The sequence below is a fragment of the Cynocephalus volans genome, chromosome 9, assembly GCF_027409185.1.
Source record: "Cynocephalus volans isolate mCynVol1 chromosome 9, mCynVol1.pri, whole genome shotgun sequence".
Classification (NCBI taxonomy): Eukaryota; Metazoa; Chordata; class Mammalia; order Dermoptera; family Cynocephalidae; genus Cynocephalus; species Cynocephalus volans.
Genome location: NC_084468.1, coordinates 151,255,001 through 151,280,835, shown reverse-complemented (window position 1 = coordinate 151,280,835; position 25,835 = coordinate 151,255,001). Strand labels below are relative to the sequence as shown.

The window sequence follows — 25,835 nt, the reverse complement described above, 5'->3', positions numbered from 1 at the left end:
AACTCAATAGCTCAGAGAAAAGTCTCCTGGTTTCATTTTGGACATGATTCTAAATGACAGTAACCAAACACTGTCAGGGACAAAGGGGCCTCTGTTCAGACCGATTCTGGTCAATATCTGGCTGCCTTAGGGCCCAGGGGGCCGCGGCACCCAGGAGAGCAAATGCGCATGAGTGGATTGGGGGTATCTGTTCACTGTCAGGGAACCGAAGCCTCCTGCAGGGCCCTTAAGAAGAAGCACTGTGTATTAGTTCATTTTGTGCTGCTATAACAGAAACACCTGAGACTGGGTAATTTATAAGGAAAAGAGGTTTATTTGGCTTAAGATTCTGGGACAGCTGCATCTGGCATGGGCCTCAGGCTGCTTCTACTCATGGTGGAAAAGTGGCAGGCAGCTGGCGGGTACAAGCAGATCACATGGCGAGAGAGGAAGCAAGAGAGAGAGAGAGAGAGAGAGAGAGAGGAGGTGCCAGGGTCTTTTTAAGCAACGAGCTCTCGCTGGAACTAAGAGAGCGAGAACTCACTCATTAATCCCCCTCCCCCAGGGAGAGCATTAATCCATTCATGAGGGATCCGCCCCCATGACTCAATCAGTTTCCAGAACTGCCACACTGGAGATCAAATTTCCACATGAGTTTTGGAGGGGACAACACATCCAAACTCCACCACACTGTATAGTTCATTTCTGTTGCTTACAACAGAATACTGGAAACTGGGTAATTCATAAAGGAATGAAATGTATTTCTTACAGTTTTGGGGGCTGGGAAGTCCACAGTCCAGGGGGCACCTCTGGTGAAGGCCTTCTTCTGGGTGGTGCCTCTGCAGCAGCGCAGGGTATCACATGGTGAGAGAATCTGAGCAAGGGAGAGCTGACCTTCTCACTTGCCTCCTTATAAAGCCATCAGAACCGTATCCATCACTCCATGAATGGATCGATCTACCAGTCACGTGCACAGTGCTCACAATCCAATCACCTCTTAAAGTCCCCACCTTTCAGATGCCATAATCGGACTCCCCATCCTCTTAGCACTGTGGGGGTCCAGCTTCAGTGAATTTTGGGAGGACATTCAATCCACAGTGAGCACTGTATTTATATCGTGATCAATTTTCAATACTGATGATTTAGTGCCACTATCAATCCCTTGCATACTCCAGCCAGGACTGGAGTTGGCAGGGGAGTGGTGATTAGAAAGACTACATCAGGAGGTTTGATCCGTCTGGCGACGGTGGAGGCTTTGCATGTCTTACCTGCCCACTCACTGACTGTAATTCTTTCTATTCTTTCAAAACATTTGGGGGCTGTGTCTATATGCTATCAACTTCTGTGTCCATGTCTGTGTCTGTATTTTGTCATTGAAACATTAAGGACTGTGGGTCACCAAAGAGGCCAAAATTGCTTGTTTGTGTTTTCTTTTGGAGGTGAGCACTGCAGACAGGTGCTCTGAGTTGACTGGCCCCTCCTCAGCCCAGCACCAAGCAACTGGGGACAACACCTTTCTCTTGGGGTTCAGAGCTACTGCAAGCTCTGCTGAGGTTGCCACTCTCCTGGGCCTGCAGGTTAGGTCTGATTTAGGGCTGAGTGGACCTTGATCAGGCAGGATTCCTGGCAGCAGGGAGTGGAGGGGATATTTGCTGAAGATGGAGTGCAGTCTTCAGTGTGCCTGCCTGGAACGTGGGGGCAACCACCAGCCCCATGTCTGGAAGCCACGGACCCTGTAGTATAATCCCAACTTGTCAGTAACCCAGAGGACATGGAGATTGTTAGCTTACAGGCTACTCTTTTCAGACCTTCATAGGCCATGCACAAACTTATTTTTGGAAGTTCCATCCAACAATATGTAAAAACGAACCCATATCCCACAATAACCACACACACAGGTACGTGTGTATGTTATTAATGGTTGAGTGGGTCGCAGTTGATTTGTTTGCATCTTATGAATTGTAAACATTTCATTAGACATTTATTAATGTTTGTTTTTTTAGTTTCCTTCTCACATTTTGGAAGCAACACACTTCAGGTGCAGCTATGAGGTTCTGTGGGTCTCTTTGTGTTCTACTACAGCGTTCCAGTGAAATATGTCTCAACAGGAACATCTGTGTGGCTTCCCACATATTTAAAGTGATAGCTATGGGCTCCCGCACAAGTGACTCAGCTTCATGGTGACTTTCCTGCTTCGTACATTTGTGTGTCTTACACTGGCACTGCCCCCGAGCTGCTCCCATCTGGGCGCTCTGCTCGCAGGGTCTGCAGCGCAGCTGTCTCTTGAGCTCTGCCTGCACCGCGTGCTGATTCTCCTCTCTCTGCAGTTAGGCTCCCTGCTTTTGGATCCCAGGCCTTACTTTCTCTCTCTCTCTCTCTCTTTTTTTTTTTTTTTTGAGTTTTAAAGTAAGTTTATTAAAGAATGTTCTTAGGAAGGCAGCAACTTTTGATTTGTCATTTTTAAAAAGTTATGTTTCTTCATGCTGCATAGTAAAGGTAATGTAAGAGGCTACAGAGTTACAAGCTTCTTTCTGCTGGAATTCTCTGATAGCATAGCACAGTGTCATCATTTCGGAAATGTTAGAGTAAATAAAAAAAAGTCTCTTCTACGCTTCTCTTCAAAAAGCGATGAATAATAACAGAAGATGGCATAAAAAAGCCGTTTTTCCCTAGTCATTTGGTAGTATTACAGCCAGCATTTTTACCATCATAGGCTACAATTTTCGCTTTATCCACTTTAATAAGTTCTGTCACCTCTCTGAATTCAACATCATTCAATACAAAAGTCCACACATTATCACAGAACCTGTACGTACGCTTATTTGTTTACTTGTTTGTTTTCTCTTTTTCCCTCTAGAATGTACATTTGATGAGAGCAGGAACTTTTTCTCCTGGAACAGTGTCTGGCACATAGTAGATGCTCAATATGTATTTGTAAAATAAATAAATAGATGAATGACAGGACAAGCTATCAATTTAATGCAATGATGACAGTAATAGTAATGGTAATAAAATCAGCTAAAATTGAGCACTTACACCTCGCACAAACGTGCTAGATAAGCACTTCACAGTCATCATGTCTTACTTCTCATAATAACCCTGTGAAGTAAGGGCCACAATTATCCCATTCTGTAGATATGAAAACCTGAGGACCAGAGCAGTTAAGTACTTGATCCAAAGTCACACAGTTATGAAGTGATGGACCTACGATCTGAACACGGTACCTAAAAATGACTTTTTATTGTGAATGAAGGTGATTTGATATTTTCCTTTAAACTATCCTTGTATTCCTGGGACACACATAATTTGGTCATAATGAATTATTCTTTATATCTAGTTAAATTCAATTTACAGATACTTTATTGAAGATGTTAAAAATGTTGCCATTGGTGCCTTTGAGCTATAGTTTTGGTCTTGTGCTATCTTTGTCAAGTTTGGGCACTAGAGATTTGATAGCTCTATAGAAAGAATCAGAAAGATTCTCAAGTTTTTGTGTCCTATGTCTTAGTAGCTTAGGCTGCCACACAAAAACACCACAGACTGTGGGGCTTACACACAGAAATCTATTTCCTCACAGTTCTGGGGACTGGAAGTCTGAGATCAGGGTGCCAGCAGGGTCGGTCTCTGGTGAGGGGTCTCCTCTTGTGTTGCAGACAGCCACCTTCTTGCTGTGTCCTCACATGGCCTTTCCTGGGTACATGAACGTGGAGGGAGAGAGAGAACTAGCTCTCTGGTGTCTCCTCCCATAAAGACACTGTTCCCACCATGAGAACCCACCCTCATGACCTCATCTAAACCCAATTACCTCCCAAAGGCCCACCTCGAAATATCATAACATGGGGGTTTGGGGCTTCAACATATGAATTGGGGTGGGGGGAGCACCCATTCAGTCCATAACATTTTGTTACACAGGGATGAGAATATCTGTTTCTTAATGCTGCACTTTCCAGCCCTCAGTTGTGGCATGGGGCTCTGTGGGTAGCCTGGGCCAACTGGTTAGAAGCAGAAGTGCCATGTCATTTCCAGCAAAAAGCATGCAAGTGCTGATGCAGGACTCTCCAGGGTGGTCCTCCCCTCTGCCTCAGTTGCCGTTGAGTCTTAGACAAGGACAGCTGGAACAGGGTTCCTGACAGTCCGCAGTGGCATGAGCCTGAGCAAGAAATGAGCTGCTCAAGCTGGAGATTGACAGCTGCCATAGCACAAGCTAGCCACTCGCGACTGAGACAGGAGTGTGTGTGTTTTTCCACAGTTTTCCAAACGTTAACAAATCCAGTCACGGTTTTTACTACTTCCTGAGACAATTTTGGTAATGCATTAATTTTTCTAGAAGATAATCCACTGCAGTGAGAATTTAGAGTGATCACCACACAACTTTATTCATTTGGTCAACAAGACTTTATCAGAACCTGATATACTCGAGGCCTACCCTAGGCACTGGAAAGAGTGCAGTAAACAAGCTGTGTGTTCTGTCCTCATCTCTTTAACATATTAACTATTAAACTCTTCACTTGTTTGGAATATAAAGGCACTTCATTCCCAGGCCCCATTCAGTTCCCGGCACTGCAGTAAAGTGCCTGCCAGGCACTTGTTAGGGAAAAGAAAACAGACACCTCACAGCTCAATGATCTTGAAAATTCCCTTGGGAGAAGCAGCATTTCTGGAGGATGACTAGAGGGTGTGAAGCCTGACCACACACTTGCATAACCAGATGTCACCTGCAACAGTCTCTGCTTCTGCAGTCCACTCCTGCCTGTGACCACTTGGCTGCAGAAATCAGCTCTTCCTTGGGTTTGCCCCAAAGGAGCAACAGTGGATTGAATGGCCCCCCAAAGTCATTGAAGCTTAATCCCCACTGTAACTGTTAAAGGTGAAAATCCTATTCCTGTAATTGAAAGGCAGGGCCTTGAAGAGAAGATTAGATTGTAGGACCGTGCCCAAGTGAATGGATTAATAATGGTGGTCATGGGTGTGGTTCTGAGGGCTTTAGAAGGAGAGCATGTGACAGTCTCTCTCTCTCTCTGCTCCGTCATTCTGCCATGTGAGACCCCTGCATTACTGCCAAGGAAGACCCTTACCAGGTGTGTTTCCTGGACTTACAAATTACCCAGTTTTAGGTATTTATGTTATATGCAACAGAAACAGACTAATACAGGGGCCATTTCCAAAAAGCATAGGGGACCATGAGGAATGGTTGATTTTGGACGACAGAAGGGGTGGGGAGCTTCCACCACACTCCTACATTTTCCCTGAAAGACTGTTCCCTATTCTGCCCTGCAGGGTCACACCTCCTTCCTCCCCACCTCATGCCCCCACGCATTCCGAATTCCTCCTCCCTTTATGTAGAACAATTCTATGACCATCTTTTGATTCTGAATGTTCCCATGGCTCCAATTTTATGACAGTATTCTGCTGAATAAATAAAATAAATGCAAGACTCTCCCTGAAAAGACGTCTGGTGAATTCCAGTTTCTCCTGTCTTATCATGTTTGCATGAAGCCAGATCAACAAAGCACTACAGATCTGGACCAAGCGTGCTCGCTGCCCACGGCACACTCCCGGCCCCAGGAGAGTTGCTTGCTCTGGTGGTGGTGTAACGTGCACTCGGCCTGCCTCGGGAAGGTCCAGACAGCTGTGTGTGACTTACCTCTCTATGATGAGTAGTACAAGACAGCAGTCATTAGATTACAAAACATATTTTTAGGAAGACTTGTAATATGAATTTATTACTCTACTAGAAACAGTTGTCCTCCAGAAAAAAATAGTTTGTTCCTATCATATGGACACTGAAATTAGGCCACTGGTCAGGTTTCCTTGCACCCTGGTGGCTAGAAAGTCTGAGCTAAATGGTGGCCTGACTTTAGAAGGCTATGATTGGAAGGTTTCGATACTAACTGCACTCCTGATTTTATCTTACTACCACTTTCCTCTTGGTCTCCATTCGCTCATGCAATTTTTATTTTGTTTATTATACTTTTAAACCACTTAACCTCTTCTATTAACATGGTGAAACATAAATGCACTTAAAAATCACAAAAAGGTGGTAATAAAAGCTTATCTCTTGTGATTGTCTAATTGTAGGTCACCCCGGGTGGAATGCACCTCCATGATGTTGGGGACTCAGGCTTTCTCCAGCCCCCACCCCCAAGTGCTGCCCATATCTGCAGGGTTAGAAAATGCCCCCCAGCACGTGCACTGGGTCTGCTTCCAGCCAGCCCAGGGGAGGGAAGGAGGAAAGGCAACAGAGTGACCCGTCCTTTAAAGGGCATGTGTCAACAGTTCACAAAACCCCTTCCCCTCACATCCCATTGACTAGAACTTGGTCCCTGGACCACCACCTGGCTGCAAAGGAGGCTGGGAAACTGAGTCTTTCTCCTGGGCAGCCTTTGCCCAGATAAAATAGGGGGTTCCAAGACTTAAGAAAAATGGGAACAGAGAAAGGAAATTGGGGGATATTAGTGGTCTTATGTTCCATACCTTCTGGTTTCAGGAGAATTCTTGAAAGGGGGAGAAGGACAAAAAGCTAGGATTCCGGTCTTGCACATCTAAGCCTGAGGTCTCAAGCACAGCTGTGGGCACCCTGCGAAAGCCAAGCTCTTTGTGTGTCTGCCTGAAGAGGGGAGAAACATGCTCCTTGGCTCTACTTGTGTTTGCATGGCCTGTGTTTGAGGCTTTCCCTGCTCATCTGCCATGTAGGGATGTTCATAGGGAAGCCAGGGCTGACCCCTTCGGGACACTGGGCTGGAATCCACCTCTGTCTTGTAGACAGGAGCTAAGACGGCTGGCCACAGGCTGAGGGTCAGCTGCATTAGCTCCGACTGTGCTGTTGATGCCCCAAGCCTGGGGTGTTTGAAACAAAACAACTGGAAGCCAGGAAAGAGCAGAGGTGGGACTTGTCTGCTCGGTTTAAGTGTCCTGTGCTGAGGTGAGTCCACACCCCTGGCCACAGGGGAAGGCTTCCTCTCAGGAAACTCACCCCCCACCAGTCATCATGCAGATGGTCGGTCAGTTCTGAGGCAGCACAGCCCCGAGGGCTTTAAGCAAAGTGAAAGCTTGTCTCTTCCCTTCTGTAGCAACAAGCGCTGGGACTGGACCTGACAGGAGCTCGGCGGGCAGGGTGAGCGGGCCCTGCTGCTGGGAGGAGTGTGAGAAACAGGCAAGGGCTGGGGTCTGGGCTTCCGGACCCTGAGTGGCCACATAGAGTGGGGGCTCGCTTTTCCTGGACCTCTAGGAAGACCTTGTGAGGAGTTGCAGCCTGATCACAGGGTGCGTGGGGCATCAGGAGCAGGGCCTGCTGCACACTCAGGCTGAAATAGAGCTACCTACACCCTCATAACATACGCTATCTGCTTCTGTAGAATTGCGTGCTTAATCTAAGCAACTCCATTTTACCCCATCTGACCTGCAGACCACACCCCCCTTCTGCATGAGACACCGTTGACCTTCTCATAGAAACAAAAGCCGTTGCAAAGAAACAGGAGCCATACACAGTGAACTATTACATGGGAACAGGAGCCATACACGGTGAACTATTACATGGGAGCAGGAAGCATACACGGTGAATTATTACATGGGAGCAGGAACCATACACAACGAAAACTTGTATGCTTGATGGCTCGAACGGCTCATTCCTGGCCTCTGTGACCGAGCTCCCTAGCTTGCTTTGTGCACCTGGACAAATCCATGTGCCAACAGGATGTAGTTTTTGTCTTTAAAAACCCCACAAGACGAAGGCCTGAGGCAGCTCTTCCTTGGTTGTTCCTTGGGAGACGGTCGTTGGCCAGCTGGAGAGTATAAACTGCCCTTTCCTGCACGAGTGGCGTGTAAGTGCGTTTCTTGTGGGAGGGGACCTCACAGCAAGGTGGAGAAGCCCTGGGGGGAGAGAGCTGCCCCCAAAGGAGAAGCAGGTGCCCGCAGGGCAACTAAGGCTTGACAGAAAGAGAAGGCTGCGGGGACCGATCTGGGACACTCCAGCACTTAGGGGTCTCTGCAGGAAGTGGGGGCTTCCAAGTCTGCATAATCTGGAAAGTATGGGGAACAGTTTCATACATGCTGTGTATCCTTGGGCAGTTGAACCTCTGCCTCGATTTCCTCAGTTTTGGATTGGGATAAAAACAGTTCCTCACTGGGATAGTGAGCATTAAATGAGATAAGTGTACACAGAGGATCTGGAGCCTACCTGCTGCAGTTAGCACTCAGCACACGGTGTGCAGTTAGTACTCAGCACGTTGTTGTCATGTTGCTGTCATCGTCCCTCACAAGGCGAGGTCTGGACAGACCTTCCACAAGAGGATACTCTCAACAGAAGAGCAAGAGTGATGGAGGAAGCCAGGGGCTGCGATCAGCCAAGGCTGAGCCCGTGCTGACTGGGCCCGAGAGGGTGCGGCGGGCCTGGCCGCATTTGCTGAGGGAGCCTGAGCAGCATCACAGCCTGGTCCCGCTTCCTCCCGTGTGTGTCTCCCAAGGGTTACCCCAGACCTCTAGCACCCATAACTCCGTCTCACACCTGCCGTGTGGAGGCCTGAGCCGACCCACTCCATTTCCTCCTATGTCTCTCCCCGGGGAGTCCAGCCTGCCAAAGACAAGCAACAGCGCTCCTGAACAGGACTCGGGGTGACCACATGGCTCCTGGGGCCACCCAGGAGCACCCCCAGATGGAGAGCAGCCACGGGTGCAGGCAGCCTCTGCTCAGAGTTTTTTTTTTTTTGGTGGCTGCATTTATTCGCCCTGGGGCCACCCCTCACTCAGCCAAGGGCAGCTTCTGATTGGACAGAGGGTGTCCAGACGCAGACACGGGGTGCAGGCAGGGGGCTTCCATTGGCCCCAGGGTGGGGCTGCTGTGCCCACTGGACTGGGGAGGGAGGGGCCACCAGGCCACCTGAGGCAGCCCCAGCTGGGGAAGGCAGGTCAGGGTAGTGTGGGATGAGGAGGCGCCAGCCAGATGGGGTCTTTCCTCTCTCGGAGGCCTTTGTTCAGTACTCAAAAGTCACCGTCTTGACCCGCAGGTACTCGTTCAGGGCCGCCTCTCCTGCAAGACACCACACATCATTGAGGCACATCGTGGTCACAGTGGCTCCTCCCGTGGGTCGGACACTGTTCCCAGCACTGCCGCCGTATCTTCTCACCCAAACCCTGGAACCACCACGTGGGGCATGGGCCTGGCTCATCCCATTACAGATGAGAAACTGAGGCCCAGGGAGGCAACATACCCGACCCCGGTTGTTGGGAGAATTAAGGTTTACAGCCTTTTCAGGCTTCAGAGGCATCGCTAGGCCTCTGACCGATGTGCCAGACTCAGAAACTGTGTGCAGCCGTGCGGGATGGGTGCGTGGTGACCGTCAGATAAGAAGGAAAGTAACTCCTGGAGCTTCTTGGACCGTGGGAACCTGGCCAGTTCCCAGGACCGAAGAACATCCCAAAGACTTGGGAGAAAAGACCCAAGTGTTCATGAAATAACCACAGCTTCATGTTTGCACACAGACTAATGTTATCAGTCTGCGGCTGGGTCACATAAGCAGGATTTCCCCAGACCGCTCTCTGAAGTCTCCTCCTTGGAGTGGACGCACTGCCCAGGACAATCCCAGCTGGGACTCCCCAGAACTGCTTGGATCTGGATGGAGGTGTTTCCCCAATTTGGTGATGTGAACACTGTTTAACTCTTTTTCTCTTCTTTTTTAAAATATGCATAATCTCGCTTTCTTTGCTTACTTGCTTATTGCTATACCTTAATAAACACCATAAACAGGTTTATTAGTGTGATGAGTGGTTTCTTTTACCAACAAATCCTTTGAACCTAAATGAAAGTAAAAACTTTTGACAAAACACAGGTACCGCTGGCTGTGGGCGGCGGCGCCAGGACCCAAATGCAGGTGTCAGAATACAGAACCAATCTGTGTCAACGGTTCTAGAACCTTCCCCAGCTCCCACCACCTCCTCACAACGTGGGTGGGGGCCAGAGGTCACCATCAGGCCAAGGGAAGCCCGGAGGCCATCCGTTACCTGGACACGCCTCCTCTGCCCAGCTAGCTCTGGATTAAGCTGTGGCTGGGAAAAGGGACGCCTCTCAGGACCCTGAAGGCCCCCGGAACTTGGCTGTGCTGTGTGGCCAGTGCATCCTGGCTCTGTGCCCAGCATGTGCGGCCCGTGACTGCCTGACAGCTCCCCACCAGGTGGAGCTGGCCCTGGGAGCAGCCCCTCCCCGAATGCTGTGGCTGCGCCCCGCTGAGGTCTCTGGGCCCGTCAGGTGGGCTGTTTGGAGCGCTTCATTTGCAGACCTGTTGCAGGGAGGGTGCTGGTCCTCTCCACACAGGGACTGGAGTACAGAGGCAGCTGGGGGTCTCGGGGAAAGAGTCACAAGTGACCTAGGTCATATCCTAGCAACTGGGCAGCCACAGCCTCCCCTGGGTGGCGATGGGCCTGGGAGGTGGCAGGAGGCAGTGGCAGACAAGGACAGGGGAGCAGGAGGGCCCAGCCTGCACACGCGAGGTGAGAGTGAGGTGCCCTGTGTGCACGCGTGTGCCGTCACAGTGTGTATGCGGCGTCAGATGGCACGATGTTGTTCGGGCTCCCTTCACAAGCACCCTTGGGGTTTTCTACAGGCTCAAAATATGGGGGAAGGAAATATGACATTGTGACGCCCTTGATTCCAGCCTCAGCTTGGCCCTCCCTGTGGTCTCTGAGCTGGCACAGGAGCCTGACAGGGAAGGTTGAGGCCTCTAAGAGACAGCACGCTGCTCTCCCCAGTCCCAGCCGGCCACGCCCGCAACACTTGCCCATTGGACCCAGCTAGTCCCCAGCTGTTGGCCTCCACGGTGGCAGGGTGGAGCAAGCAGGAGGAGGCCTGAGTGATGGGACAGAACTGCATCTGCCCCCTTGCCCAGCACACCAGGGACCACCCACTGCTGCCCTGGTGATGTCCTCTCTACACTGGGGGTCTCACAGTGCCCACTGGACCCTGGGCACACTCACTCCGAGGTTGAAGCCTGAGCCCTTGGCCCCCGCCACTGAGGCTTCTCCCTCCCCCTGCCCAGGCCCACACCAACCACACGAGCCTCTTTGCAGCTCCACTTCCAAAGCCGGTTCCCCTCAGGGCCTCTTCCAGGAACGTGTGCCCTGGGTCTTTATGGCCAGCTCCTCCTCACACCCAGGTCTCCTCGGAGAGGCCCTGACTGCCCTGGCAAGTGTCCTCTTCCAGGCCACTTCTCCTGGCTCCTCCCACACTCCTGCCTCTCCGCAAGCATCTTGCTCACTGACAATGACCGTGTGTCCTCATCCTTCCCCAGGAAGAAGTGAGCACCCGACAGCCCTCCTGTTCAGTGCTGCACCCTGCACCTGGAAACTTTAAGCCATGTTTGTTGAATGAATAAATGAAAGCACTGCACAGGCAGGGTTAGATTACCCAGGTCTTTGCCAAATCCAGACTGCTTGAATCCTCCGAAGGGAGCGGCCACATCAGTCTTGTTGTATGTGTTGACAAACACAGTGCCTGCCTGGAGTTTGTCACTGACATACAGGGCCTTGCTGATGTCCCTGGTGAAGACGCCAGAGGCCAGGCCAAATTCCGTGGCATTGGCCCGAGACAGCACGGTGTCCACGTCCCTGTAGGGAAATCCAGGAAGAACTCTCTGAGAGAGGATCAGAGGGGCCCAGCCCTGGACGTGGGAGCCCCGCCAACTGCAAGCTCCCTGCCACACAAGACCCTCACAGGAGACGAGTGTGCAGGAGACAGAAGGTCGGGACAGAGAAGAGCAAGGAACGAGGGAGAGGAGAGGAGCAGAGCAAGGTCGCAAATGGCCAACGACAAGGACCTTTCAGATCAGCAGGGGAGGCCCCCACTTTATAGAGAGGGACACGGGAGCCCAGGGAGGGGGCAGGCTGACTCCATCCTACACAGAAGAGCACGAACCCCCACTTGGGCAGGTGGGGCATTCACCAGACATCAGAGGTTTGAGGACTCATGACAATATTTACTCGGTAAATGTCAGTAAATCCTCCTGTTCTGATATGATCAGCATATGATGATAATTTCAATATTTTTTGACAGTGGGGAATAAAATGTGAGGATGAGGGACTATTTTGCAATCTGTTCAGAGGTGCTATGTAGACAAGGGGCAGGCCCGAGAAATAGTACAGGAGAAGAGTCCACGGAAGACCGAGCATGGCCAGGGAAACCTTGTGCCCCTCCAGGGGCCAGAGGAGCCTAACTCCTCCTCTTTAAGCCCAGGCTGGCCTTGGTGACTTGCTTAACCAGTTGGATGTGGTGGAACGGCTGTGCTGGGATTTCAGATGCCAGATGGTGAGGAGCCTTGCAGCTTCCTCCTGGCCTCTGCGGGGGAGCCAGGTGCCCAGCCAGCACTCTGAGCCACCACTTGGAGAGCACCTCTGGGGAGGCCGGAGCAGGGCACAAGCAGAGCCCTGACCGAACTGTTGCTATTCTGAGCCACTCAGTTTCCAGGTGCTCTAGTACACAGCAATGCACCATTAGAACAGAACCCAACATGCTGCGAGAAACACAGAGAGACCCACGGAGAATGTGGCAAGGGAAGAGAGGGCAGAAGGGAACAGCCTCCTGTTCACAGTGTGACCTGAAGCCTGTCTGGCCACCGGGCTCTGCTCACAGAGCTACCGGACCTCGGCAGTGGAGGGAGACTCAGCAGGAGGCCCAGGCTGTGTCCACAGCTCCCCCCATCTGAGTTCCACTCCCTAAGCTCATGCAAAGACCCCGTAACACATGGAAAAGACTCAGCCCTTCAAGAGACATAAGCAGGATCCCTACCCATCAGCAAACCGAGAGATGATCATGATGGGCCCAAAGGACTCCTCCTTGGCTATGAACATGTGGTCCTCCACGTCCGTGAAGACGGTTGGTTCAAAGAAGAAACCTGCAGGGAAGACAGACCCTGGCTGTGGCACACAGAAAGGCACAGTCCCCCAGTGGCCCAGCCTCCTCACCCTGGCCAGGGCTAGGGTCACACAGGCCACTTGGTGACCTCTCCAGAAATGCAATGTCGGGGCTGCTCTGAGGCCATGGCCCATGCACGGCTTTCCTGCCCCAGGCATATCCTTTGATGTGACCCCACAACCCTTTTAACTAATGCTGTTGAGGCAGGAATTCACAGAGTTGGTGTGTGATAGTGCCGAGACTCGAACCCGAGTCTGCCCAGTTCCAGTGCCACAGCCCCTAAGCACAACAAAGACCTGAGCTTTTCTAGGGTGAGATTTCATCTGGAAACTTATCTAGACACTTCAGTGAGTGCAGCCTCCCAGACGCTTTACCTCCGTTCTGGCTGCCGCAGCCCATGGAGCAGGAGGGGATGGGCAGTCAGTGAGTTGTGGACACTGGTCCTGGCAACGGGGACTCCCGTGACTGCCTCCCTCCTCCTTCCTGGAACCTGGAAGCTGGACACTGATGCCCCACATGTGGGGGCGTGTGGTCTCTACCAGGACAGTCAGGATGACACCTTGGTTTGTGTGGCGTGGCAACCACACCTGCTGCCTGCCAGGTGGCAGGTGCCCCGAGATAGTGGCAGCTGGTTCTCTCTCTTCCCCCTCCCAGTCATCCCCTGCTCTACGTCCTCACAGGGGACCGCACGCCCAGGCCCCTCATCCTCCCTTCCAGCTGGGCTTGGCCAACAGGAGGCAGCCCCCTTCCCATGCTCTGCCCTCACTTTTCCAGGAATTCTGCTCCCTCCTGGGCCCCCTCGGGCCAGTGGGGGGTGGTGATGGCTCCCCGGTGTTCCTGACGCCTGGTGCTGCACTGTCGTTCGCTGGCTCCCCGGCTCTGCTCTGTGAACAGTGCCTTCATTATGCTCTCTCTGGTCAGTCCCTGAACCCTGCCTTCCATGCCCAGCTAGGGCCCTGGCAACCCTGTCTCTGGCTATGTGGAACTCCCAGTCTGGTGGTGCAGGGAAGGGGTGAGCAGACAGGGGCAGCACCTGGTCTAAAAGCTCAGGAGGTGAGAAGTGCCAGGAGCACCTGTGACTAAGGAAGGCTGGGCTTGGACGGCGTTCCAGCTGAGTGACGAGCAGGAGCTCTCTAGGTGGGGACACTGGGGAGGGTTTGTAAGTGCACAGAGAACAAGACAGCACGTGGGGCACTGGGACAGAATGAAGTCTGGTGGGAGCACCGGGCAAGTGCAAGTCAGACCCAGATCGTGGAAGACCTGGGGCACGAAGTCAGGGAGTCTGAATCCGCTGCTGCTGCAGGAGGACAGGTGCTGCTGAAGTGTCTGAACACTGGGGAAGAATTCCGGAGCTCTGGCAGCTGACAAGAAAAGGATCAACAGGGCTCACAAGGGCACTCAGGAGACCGTTGTTAGGTTCCTGGCAGGACGAGGTACAAGGGCCACACAGTGGCAGCAGGGACACAGAGGAGGTGGGCCAGGAAGAATCAGACAATTCATTGAGAATGGGGGCTCAGAAAAGGGACGAGGCTGGGATCCACTCTCTCCTCTCCTCCATTCCATCAAGTAACAGTGCACCGCTGCTGTGCAAGGCTTGGGCTGGGCTGGAAGGGTCTCGTGGCAAAGACGGACGTGGTGCCTGTCCCCTCGGAGCAGGCGGTGTAATGGGGAAGCAGCATCAACTGTCCACCCCTGTGGCTCCTGCTCTTCTGGCTTGGGTGGCTCGATCAGATGGAGGATTCTAGAGAAGCAGGGTTGTGTGTCTGGGGACAGGGCAGGCTGCACGCCGTGAGGACACTGTTTGAAGTGCCTGGGGCATATCCAGGCGGAGGCACGCGGTTGGCAGCTGGCTGTGTGGGCAGGAGTGGTGGGTGAGGTAGAGCCCTGTATCCTGGAGGACCTGAGCCATGTTGGGGAGACCCTCCAGGCAAGGTGTTTGCTGAGATAAGTGCTCCATGCTAAAGACAGACCCGGGGATATGCCTGCATCGGAGGGACAGATGGAGGGGGAGTCTCCACCACAGAGCAATTGCTGAGAAGTAACGACCGAAGAGTTGGGAGGAAACCATGAAATCAAGTGTCATGAAATCCACGAGGAGTGAATTTCAAGGATACGGTGGTATTGATGGCAAATCAAAGTCTGGTACAGTATAGATTAAAACCAGCACTGAATAGTGCTGTCAGTTCTGATATCCTGTCCTTGCTAATCCCATACCTGGGTCTGGCAGGTGTCCAAATAGCCAAGGCCAACCCCGTGCAAGGTCCCAATGGGGCCTGAGGTCTGCAGCCTGACTGTGCAGGTGCCTGGTCTCAGCCATCACTCTTCACCAGGTAGAGTCGTGCAGGAAACCAGAGGCCGTCGCACCCGCTGCCTCAGTTTACACAAGTGGCCCAGAAGTGTTGTGACTAACCTGGCCGAGGGACTTGACGCCCACCACAGACCAGCGTGGCCCCTTCCTCCACGCCACGCCGGCAGTACTCCACAAGCTTCTGCAGGTGGGCGTGATGGTTCTGGGGCCCATGGTTGGTGTCCCTGTCCAGAGGGTTACCGATCTTCATCTTCCCCACCTCTTCTACCTGCAGAGAGTCCTCCAGTCAGTTCGTGTGTGGATGCCACCGCAGTGCCTGACGATGGCCATCACCTGACCCACCTCCCATGTCTGCACTTTCAGTGCCCACTACCGACCCCTGATGAGAGTCTACGTTCCATATTCCAGCTCTCAGGGCTTTCCAAATGCTCGCTCCAAACCTAACTTTTTTTTTGTGACCGGTAAGGGGATTGCGACCCTAGGCTTGGTGTCGCCCACACCACGCTCAGCCAGTGAGCACACCGGCCATCCCTATATAGGATCCGAACCCGCGGCCTCGTCGCTCCCAGCGCCGCTGTGCTCCCAGCGCTGCACTCACCCGAGTGAGCCACGGGGTCGGACCCCAAAACTAGCTTTGAAACCCCAAATGTCTCCTATGTGCAAAGGTACAAAAGTCTCCAAGACAGACAGGCTGGTAAATGGAGGAATGCAGGGATGTGGGTGAGTAGGAGAGAGGCAGGTGTGCGTGGTCAGTGAGGGAGGCAGGGCATAGCCCAGGCTGTGTGCGAGGACAGTCCTGCACCAGCTTCACTCCCTGAGAGGCTGAAGGAGCTCTTTGTGCAGGGACTCCGGGATGTGGGGTGGGATGGGGATACACCCATCCTGCTGCAATAGCCCCGGGGGACAGAGTAGGACAGACACTGAGTGGAGGGGCCTCAGGCTTGAATCCACCCACCCCTGCCCCTAAAACCCATCTGTAAAGCCGCCTCCTCCAGGAAGCCTTCCCTGCTGCTCAGCCAGCGTAAGCGTTAGTCTAGGCTTTGCTGCCTCGAGTCTCCTTAGGGATGTGACAGAAGGGGTTGTCTAATGATTCCGGAGCCTAAGGGTGTGGAGAGTCAGAAAATGAACTGGAGTATGGGTTGATGTGTTAAAAACAAAAGCAAAAACTGCTGAACATAATCAGTGGTGAGGCAGGCGCCAGGTCCTCTGGGCTCCAGGCTGGAGTCAGCCCCTTCCTTTCTCATCACCTCTCTCCCAGGCTCCTTCCTCGGTTTCCTAAGGTCAAACAAGGTCGTCTCCACCCTCATTCAAACTACATCGTGGTCAGGATGGACTGGCCCCTCTACACCCCCTTCCCCGTCCTCTCCCTTCTCCCTCCTCCTGTCCCCCCTGGCCGGGGCCACTTCACCCCATGGCAAACTCTGCACCCCCAGCCAGCCCTAATCAGATGCAGGCAGGTCTCAAGTACCCTGGGACCACCCTCTGCCCTTCCCACCAGCACCTCTGACAGTCCTGAAAGGGGTCTGTATCCCAGCACCAAGCCCGTCTGCTTTGTTCCCCATCTCTGCTCCTGCCCTGGTCGTCCAGGCTGCTCCCCTGGCTCCCGAAGATGCAGAGAGCAACCTCAGTGAGTCTCCGGGGTGCCCGTCTCACTTCCTGTACTTGGGATTGTGACTATCTGGAGAATCACCCCTGGGGTTCTGGCCCCTGGGGTCATCCTGGGCAAGCTGACGACTCCCTGCAGACCCCCAGCAGGACTTCGGCTCACCCACCTCTGTGCCCCCATCCCCACCTCCAGCTGTCCACTGGCTCCCTCACAAGGGTACATTATACAGACAGACGCTTCTCCAGCAGCGCCTCCCATCAAGGGGTGGCGTCTGTTTCCCACCCATGAGTCTGGGCTGGCTCGTGACCTGCTTGGGCCAGCAGCATGTGGTGGTAGCAATGTTTGGGGAGACCCAAGAGGCCTCTCAGCTTCCACTCTCGGCCCTGGGCACCTGCAGCTGCCCCAGTGAACAAGCCCAAGCACGAGCTGCAGAAAGAAGGACCCCAGGAGCAGAGTCGGGCTGAGACTGGGGGGTGCCCCACTCAGATGAAGCCTCCCAAAGTTATATACAAGTGAGCAGTGGCCTTGGTCCCTCAGGCTGATGCTGAGTTAGGCTCTGGGAACAGGACTCTCCAGTTAGGGAGTTAGGATTGACAGCCAGCAATCGAAGAGGGAGAGAGAGGAGGCCCTGGGCAGGACGGGAGCTTCCCTCAGTGATAAGAAGGACCATGAAACAGTCACTAGGTTCGGGGAACAAGAGACATTGTCAGCATACAGCAGTGAGATGTCTTTGCAGGACACAAACCAGAACCTCCCCAGCCCTCAGCACGTGCCTGTCAGAAGGAAGAGACTGATCAGAGCAGGGAGAGTGATGGTGAGAACCACGAGGTGCTTCTTTGCTCCCAGAGATCCTGCTTTGTCCCTGGGGCAGAACTTACCACTTTCTGCACGAACTGGTCATGAATCGAGTCCTCTATGAAGAGCCGACCCGCTGCAATGCAGTTCTCCCCTTTGTTGAAGAAAACGGAGCTCATGCCCTTCGGAGAGTGGATGAGAACCTGGCTCACGACCCCTCCCAGGGGCTCCAGCCTCCAGCTCCCACCAGGCCCGGGCTACTCCTTCTCATGGGGAAGGGGTGACACACGTGTCCTGACCTCCTCCTGGGGGCCAGGCCCGGGTGGCGCTAGGCACCCATGCCCCCCTCAATCCTCAGCCACCTCGAGAGGAGACACAGGAGGTGACAGTGCAGGAAATGAGAACACGGGGGACAGAGGCAAGCCCTGACTCCCACCGCTGTGGAGAAGGCTGCTGTCCACAATGTAGAGATGGAGAACAGAGGGATGGCTTTAGTGCACCTGGGGCCGTGTGCATACCAGGTAGGCTTGTGGGTGCTCCAGGAGGTCTGACCCTCCTGCTGCACACTCTTGGGGGCTGAGTGGAGACGGGCCAGACGGTGTGTGTCAGCACAGAGCTGGCAGCAGGGTGACCGGGCGGGGGCGACGGTGGGCAGCAAGCCCCGTCCCGGGAGGGCAGGGAGGGGCAGCCAGGCCCAGGGAAACTCCTGGCAGGCCTGCAGAATAAAGGCCCTCACAGGGCCCAAGCGAGCCCACTTGTGGGACTTGGGGAGCCCCATGTGGGAAGGAGAACTAGGGTCAGCCTGGCTTTCCTGGAAGCTGGGACCGCACGGCCCAATGTCAGGGCACAGGGCTCTGGCCTAGCTCAAAGGCTCAGCAACACTGGCCTTGGCACTGGAGCCAAGACCCTAGGGCTCACATGTTTCCTGGGGGACCATGAACAAAGTCCTTGCCTCCCCCAGTTTCCCCATCTAATGAAGCTGGACTCCCTCCTGTGTCCATGCTGTGGTGTCACGTCATCTGCCAAGGCAAAGTGGGACTTACATAAGGCACGTTTGGGCACCTGGTTGAACACGACCTTATGGTTTGCTCCCACAGGAGTGGAGAGGGGACCAAGGCATAACAATGACAATGACTGTGACAATACTCATGGTAGGAGCCACAGCCGACACTTCTGTGGCACTTGTCGCATGCAGCCGCTGTTCTAAGCCCTTCAGACATGTTGACCCACAGCAACCCTAGGAGGCAGGCACTCCCATTGTCCAACTGCACTGGGGGCAGCACCGAGGCCCAGAGAGGTCAGACAACTTGTCCGAGGCTGCCCCGCACACCAGCCCCCCTCAGCTGTCCCTCTCAGCCCCCGACGCCGTCCCCATCCCCCAGGCCCGGTCCTCACCATCTGCACAGCCTTGTTGAGGTCACAGTCAGCAAAGATGACAAGGGGCGACTTCCCGCCCAGCTCCAGGGAGACCTTCTTCACATTACTCAGGGCACAGCTGGAAGGGACAGAGGGTTGGTGGGGCTGGCGCCTGGGAGCCCAGGAGCGAGGGGGCTCCCGTGGGGAGGGTGCGGCAGGTCCAAAGCACACTGTGCTCCAGGGAGCGAGCCCGACCCAGCAGCACCTTCTCCTCCCCACCCCCAGCCCGGCTCACTGCACCGTCCACGCGGCTCTGGCCCTGGGAGGCTGCGCTCAAAGGCCGTCCTGTTCCTCCAGCACCCGAGCACACGCCCACCTCAGGCCTCTGCGCGCACTGCCCGCCCCCACTTCCAGATTGCTCTTCCTTCTTCCAGTGTCCCCTTCTCAGGGGTGCCTCTCTGATCACCCAGATAAAGCCCCGACCCCGCCAGTGCACACTCCTGCTGCTCTTCACACTCCACGTGTCTGCGTCTCACTCCGTCTGCCAGAACGTGAGCCGCACCAGGGAGGCACCTGTCTGTCCGCTTCCTGCCCCAACCCCAGTGCCTGGCACAGTGCCTGGAGCGCAGCTGGAGTCCAGAAAATGTTAAGCGAATGAATCAGAACCAGCATCATCACCCAGAGCAGCTACACTGGCCATGGAGGTTTCAGCACCTTGGTTTTTAGCAACGGCGCAAACAGAGAGAAGCTGGGAGTTGAGTGCACATTGCATCGGTGGCAAGACGCGCACTCCCGTGGAACTGTCCTCGAGTGCACGCTCAGTTGACTGGGGCAGCCACCCACGAGGCAGGACCCGGGAGGTGGGGGCTCCTCTCAGGGCCAAAGGGGAGGAGGGCCCCTGTCTCAGGTGCCATCACGGGGCACACGACTCAGACGTGACTAAAACCTATGCCACAGAAGAAGAGACCAGCTAGCTCAACGACCCGCTGTGACCACATGTGGCTACCACCCCCCATCTCCTCTCTGTCTGTCCTCAGGCCCCTTGCCCAAGGGCAATGCTGTGGCTCACTCTGTGCCAGGCCTGCAAGGCACAGCAGGCTGCCTGGTGTGCTCACAAGACCCCTGAACCAAAGGGGGACGTCAGGTGAGGCCACCGTGATGGGCGCCCACTCGAGAACGGGAGGTGCCCAGCTGGGCAGCTCTCAGAGGGCACATGCAGGGCTGAGGGGCAGGACCCCTCCTGTGGGGAGGGGAGACAGGGGCTGCAGAAGGGTTCCAGGGAGAGAGAACACCGTTCCGCATTGGAAGCTACAACAGGGAGACCCTGTTTTAACACAAGAGCAGCCCTTCTCCCATGGAATTGTCGTGCAGCAGTTGGACCTTCATGGACATCACACAGGTGACCCCTAAAGCACGTACAAAGATGGGCAGTCATGTGTCCTTACAGAAATGCGTCAGAGAGCCTGCAGGCCAGTGAGCTCAGCAGAACCCCGGCTCCTCTTGTTTGCAACATGATTCAAAGCATGCATACCAAAACCCACGCCCAGAAATCCAGCCTCAGTGGGGCGGAGGCCGAAGCGGGCCAGAGGTGGGCTGGGGGGACAGGCTGGGGCCAGAACCGGGCCTACAGGCGCTACCCTGTGGTCTGGCTCATCGACCGCTCCCAGCTTACAAACCAGAACCCCTGAGCCTGTCGAACTAGCTCCGTGGAGCTGCTGGGAGAACTGAGGCCTCGGCTTGGCCCAGGTCATTGCATGAAGCAGTGACACAGCCCAGTCAGTTTGAGGCTGAAGTCCAAAAGGAATGAGGGGAGAGGGTGTGCTGTCTGCAGAAAGGGAATGAAAGCCTCAATTACTAGCCACACTGTAATGGAAATTTTGTTGGTAGCACGTTAAAAGAAAACTGAAAGAACAGGTGAAATTAACACTAATGATGTATCTTATTTGATGCAGCTAATCAAAAATGTTATCGTTTTGAGTTGTAATCAGTATAAAAATTACTAATGAGATACAGCAGTTCCCCCTAATCCACGGTTTTGCTCTTGGGCTTTTGGTTGCCCCACGTTGAACCATGATTGGAAAATATTACAGTATTTTGAGGGGGGGTTTGTGGGGAAGCAAGAGGGACCATATTGACGTAGCTTTTATTACTTTATGTTGCTATAATTGTTCTATTTTAGTGTCATTATTGTTAAACTCTTACTGTGCCTAATATATAAATTAAACTTTGTCATAGGTATCTATGGGTAGGAAAGAACATAGCAGATAAAAGGTTTGGTACTAAGCATGGTTTCAGGCATCCACTGGGGGTCTTAGAAGGTATCCCCTGTGGATGAGGGGGTCCTATTGTCCTTTACTTTTTTGTGTGTGCTAAGTTTTAAACCCGTGTGCATTTTACACTCACAGCGCATCTCAATTCAGAACAGCCCCATTTCAAGTGCTACGTGGCTGCGGGGGGCTGGTGGCCCTGTACTGGGCAGCGTGGCACCAAAACCTTGTGATATAAGTGGGCTCTGCAGAGCAGCCGCACAGGCCTCCCCCAAGGGCTGTCAGAATTGCGGACCCTGAGTCAGCGTCTACACTGAATGTGGCCACCGGCGATGGCTGTCCACGCTGACACTTGAGAAGCAGGACCTAGCTCACACAGCGGCACCGTCCACTTTCAGACTCTGAACCAAGGCCACAGCTTCTGTGGCCAGTGGCACCCCCCCACCTCCTCAGCCCCTTACCTTTTCATGATTTGTTTTCCCACCTCCGTGGAGCCCGTGAACCCAATTTTCCTCACATCAGGATGGTCCGAGAGTTTCTGGCCGACCAGTGAGCCTACAGGGGTGGGCGGGGAGTCAAGGTGGCCCTGTGCTTCTGGGTGAAGCTTAGACCCAGCCACCAGCCCGACAGGCCCGCACTGAGGGCCGGAGCTCTGGCTGCGCTCCCTGTGTGCTCAGTGCCCTCGGGGCCCAGGGCTCACTGGGCCTGGCTCCTGGTTATGGGCTGCATTGTGCCCTTCTCAAATTTAAATGTTGAAGTCCTAACCTACCCCATACCGCCACATGTGACTGTATCTGAAGATAGGGTCTTTACATAGGTGATTACTTTAATATGAGGACATTGGGGTGGACCCTAATCCATTATGACAGGTGACCTTCTAAGAAGAGATTAGGACACAGACACACACAGACGGAAGGTCATGTGAGGAGACAGGGAGAAGACGCCCTCTACAAGCCAAGGAGAGAAGCCTCAGAGGCAACCAGCCCCATGACACCTTCATCTCAGATGTCGAGCCACCAGAGCTGAGACACGTCTGCTGTTTCAGCCCCCATGCTGGGGTGCTTTGTGGCAGCCCCAGCAAACCAGTACATTTCCCATGCAGCTTTCCACCTATCAGGGTGGACCCCCAAGGGCAAGATCACCCAATTGTCCAGCTCTTGCAAGCCCTTCAGCAGAGACCCCAGAACAGCAGGCTGAGTCCACAGCAGATGAGGCGTTGCAAGCTCACAGATGCCAAAGGCCTGCCCTGGGGGGTGCAGCAGCCGTGGGGAGCCTCGGCACACGCTGCTGCTCCTGGCTGCAGTGCTCTGCCTCCTAGTCACACCCTGTGGCCTCCCCAATCCACTGCCCACCCTGCACACACCCTATCCCCTGCTCTGGCCAATCCACTTCCTCCCTCCACATCCATTCCAATGAGACCTCAGAATGCGCTTCCCTGACATCAGACTCCTGGCGTCTGACTCTCTGCTCTCCTAATCTGCCTCCTGCTTCTCTGACTGCTCCTTCCATCTCCTCTGCTTGGCCAGCCTTAAAGTACCCAGTGCCCCTGGCTCCACCCTGGGCCCTCTGCTCCTCTGCTCCATTTACACTGCTTCTTCAGCAGATCTCACCCAGGCCTTCAGATGCCATCTCCAGCTACATCATCCCCTAAATCTGTATCTCCAGCCTAACTCCTCTGGGATCCAGACATATTAATCACTCCTCTGCCTACTCGGCATATGCACTAGGATGTCTTACAGCCTCTCACATTCAACATATTTGAAACTGAGCTCTTAGTCTTTCCCCCAGACACGCCCCTCCTCCAGAGTTCTCCATTTCAGTAAACAACCTCTCCTTGCAGCGAGTTTGCTCAAGCCAAGAACCCAGGAGTCATTCTCAACACCTCCCTTCCCTGTCCCGTGGATCAACCAGTCCAGGGGCTCCTCTACCTACCCAGTCCTCATCTCCACCACTGCCCACCTCCAGCCTTGTAAAACTGGTGTGCCCTAGTGCACCTATGAGGGTTCTGGCTCGGCAGGTTTGGTACGAGACCCTTGCATCTTCCCTCTGTATGTAGTTAAAGCTCTACAAGTGATTTCGATACTAATTCTATTCTACCTCTCCCTGTTAAATCAGTGTGAAGGAAATATTTGCAAAGGAAAATATTTATATATCTGATAAAGGACTGGTATGCAAAATATACAAAGAAATCTTAAAAATCAACAATAAGAGAATAAGCCCATTAAAAATGGTGAAAAGATATGAAAAGACAACTCACCAAAGAAGACATACGGATGGCAAATAAGAATCATAATCATTTGTCATTAGGGAATCACAAATTAAAATAATGAGATACCACTACACACCTATTAGAATGGCCAAAATCCAGAACACTGATGACACCAGACGCTGGCACGGACGGGGAAGGGAGCAACAGAAACGTTCACTGATGCTGGAAACACAAACGGGCACGGCCACTCTGGAAGAGTGTGACAGCTTCTTACAATGGAAACACACTCTTACCAGTGATCCAGCAATTGCACTCCTTGGTATATGTATCCAAAGGAGCTGAAAACTGATGTGCACACAAAAATCTGCACATAAACGTTTATAGCAGCTTTATCATAATTGCCCAAACTTGTACGCAACCATGATGGCCACCTGCAGACAAGTGGATAAACAAACTGTGGTCCATCCAGACAATGGAGGATTATTCAGTCTAAAAAGACATGAGCTGTCAAGCCATGAAAACACACAGAGGAACCCCAAATTCATGTTATGTGAAAGAAGCCACTGAAAAGGCTATATACTGTATGATTCCAACTATATCTCATTCTGAAAAAGGCAAAACTATGGAGACAGCACAATGATCAGTGGTTGTCAGGGGCTGGGGGAGGGACGGATGGACAGGCTGAGCGCGGAGGGTTTCCCGGGCAGTGAGACTCCTGTGTGTGGTGTCATCATGATGGACACACGCCACTATACATGTGTTCAACCCCACAGAACGCACAACGCCAAGAAAGCCCTCATGTAAGCCGTGGGCCCTGGGTGTCAACAAGGCTCATCAGTTGTGACAAATGTCCCACTTTGGTGGGTGATGTTGATAGTGGGGGAGGATGGGAGGAGACAGGGGGTACATAGGGATTTTTCTGGACTTTCTGCTCAATTTTGCTATCAACATAAAACTGCTCTAAAAAACAAAGTCCATTTAATAATAAGGATAATAAAAGCACGGTTTTTGGTTATCCAAAAAACATTTACAAGAAGGTGTCATATAGCAGGTTATAAAAAGTTCTCCATTTTACAAAGTAGAATTTTTACAGGCTATTATGGCTTTAACTGTGTCTCCCCAAAATTCTTATGTTGGCGTCCTCACCTCCAGTGCCTCAGAATGTGGCCTTATTTGGGAACAGAGACATTGCAGATGTAATTAGTTAAGATGAGGTCACTAGGGTGGGCCCTAATCCAATTTTCATCCTATAAAATGGGGAAATGGCACTGACACACTCACACAGGAAAATCTCCATGCAGATCAGGACGACGCCTCCACAGGCCAGGAAGAGGCAAAGAAGGACTTTTTTTTCCATAGAGCCTTTAGAGGGGCACGGCTCTGCTGACACGTTGGTTTCAGACTTCTAGTCTACGGGACTGAGACAAATTTCTGTTGCATGTGCCACTCAGGTTGTGCTACTTTGTCACAGCAGCCCTGACAAACTAATATGCAAGCTGTGTTCTCTCATCATGACATCATAAAAGTAGAGATATAAGAACAAAGGTCAGACAAAAAAACGTGTACATTAAAAAAAAAATCTCTTTTTAACTTACTGGGTCAGAGAGATCAAAACTACAATCATATATTATTTAAGAATAATAAAAACATGAACACAATATATTTAAAAGGTGGGAGGGGGATTCTGGAAGTGGCTTGGGGAGCCCTATGGACAATTCCCCTGGGAGACAACCACATTGGTAAAAAATATTTTACAATAACCATTTAAGGTCTTTGGAAATTTTCCTAAGGGCATACAGCAAATGAGAAACATTTATTCAAGACCATCTACTGAATCTCACTAAGGGCAGTATGAGTCTGAGGCACGTGAGCCCAGTCCAGCCGCCCCCCACCCCATTTCTCCCACTCTCCCACTTTCTGGAAGCTCCGCTCCAGGCAGGTGTGGCCAGGAGGGCGGGGCTCCCTGTCCTCCCAGCTCACAGCCCAGGAATGTGGCATCTCACCAGAAGGGGCAGGTCATCTCCTCCAACTCTGAGCCGCAGAGGCTAAATTCTTGGTGACTATGACTGAGAGGCTGGGGGCTCACCTTCTTCCACCCAGTCCCTGCTAGAGTGAAGACTCTAACCCTAAGTGGTAGGCTGAGAACTCTGGGACCTCATCCACCTGCCCCACTTCCCCCACAGGAACCAGGGCCTCAAGGAACGGCTCAAAGATTTTGGTCATGGGGAGAGGCTGTTCATAAAAACAGAGAGCTCCAAAGCACTTCCCAAAGGAACTGATTCTATTTGAAACAGATGGGGAAGTTCAATCATAAGTACACTCTCAAACTCAATGGAGATTTTGGAGGTGAGGAATTACAAGGAGTCTGATAGCTCTATGACAGCTGTCATCCCAGGGTGACTGTGTGCATGCATAAG

The 25,835-nt window shown here is 52.9% G+C and overlaps 1 protein-coding gene across 2 annotated transcripts in view; it reads right to left on the bottom strand.

The window, feature by feature from the left end:
* Positions 1 to 290: 290 nt before the first annotated feature.
* Positions 291 to 25,835, bottom strand: part of ALDH1L1 (aldehyde dehydrogenase 1 family member L1) — a 96,505-nt gene continuing 70,960 nt past the window's right edge. For both annotated transcript variants that reach the window (XM_063107348.1, XM_063107349.1), the window contains exons 17-23: positions 21,671 to 21,764; positions 18,982 to 19,081; positions 17,670 to 17,768; positions 15,288 to 15,453; positions 12,752 to 12,857; positions 11,375 to 11,574; positions 291 to 9,004 (exon numbers count right to left, since the gene is read on the bottom strand). In XM_063107348.1, the coding sequence (XP_062963418.1) occupies positions 8,949 to 9,004; positions 11,375 to 11,574; positions 12,752 to 12,857; positions 15,288 to 15,453; positions 17,670 to 17,768; positions 18,982 to 19,081; positions 21,671 to 21,764 (821 nt within the window). In that variant the 3' untranslated portion in view covers positions 291 to 8,948. The remainder of the gene's footprint in view (positions 9,005 to 11,374; positions 11,575 to 12,751; positions 12,858 to 15,287; positions 15,454 to 17,669; positions 17,769 to 18,981; positions 19,082 to 21,670; positions 21,765 to 25,835) is intronic.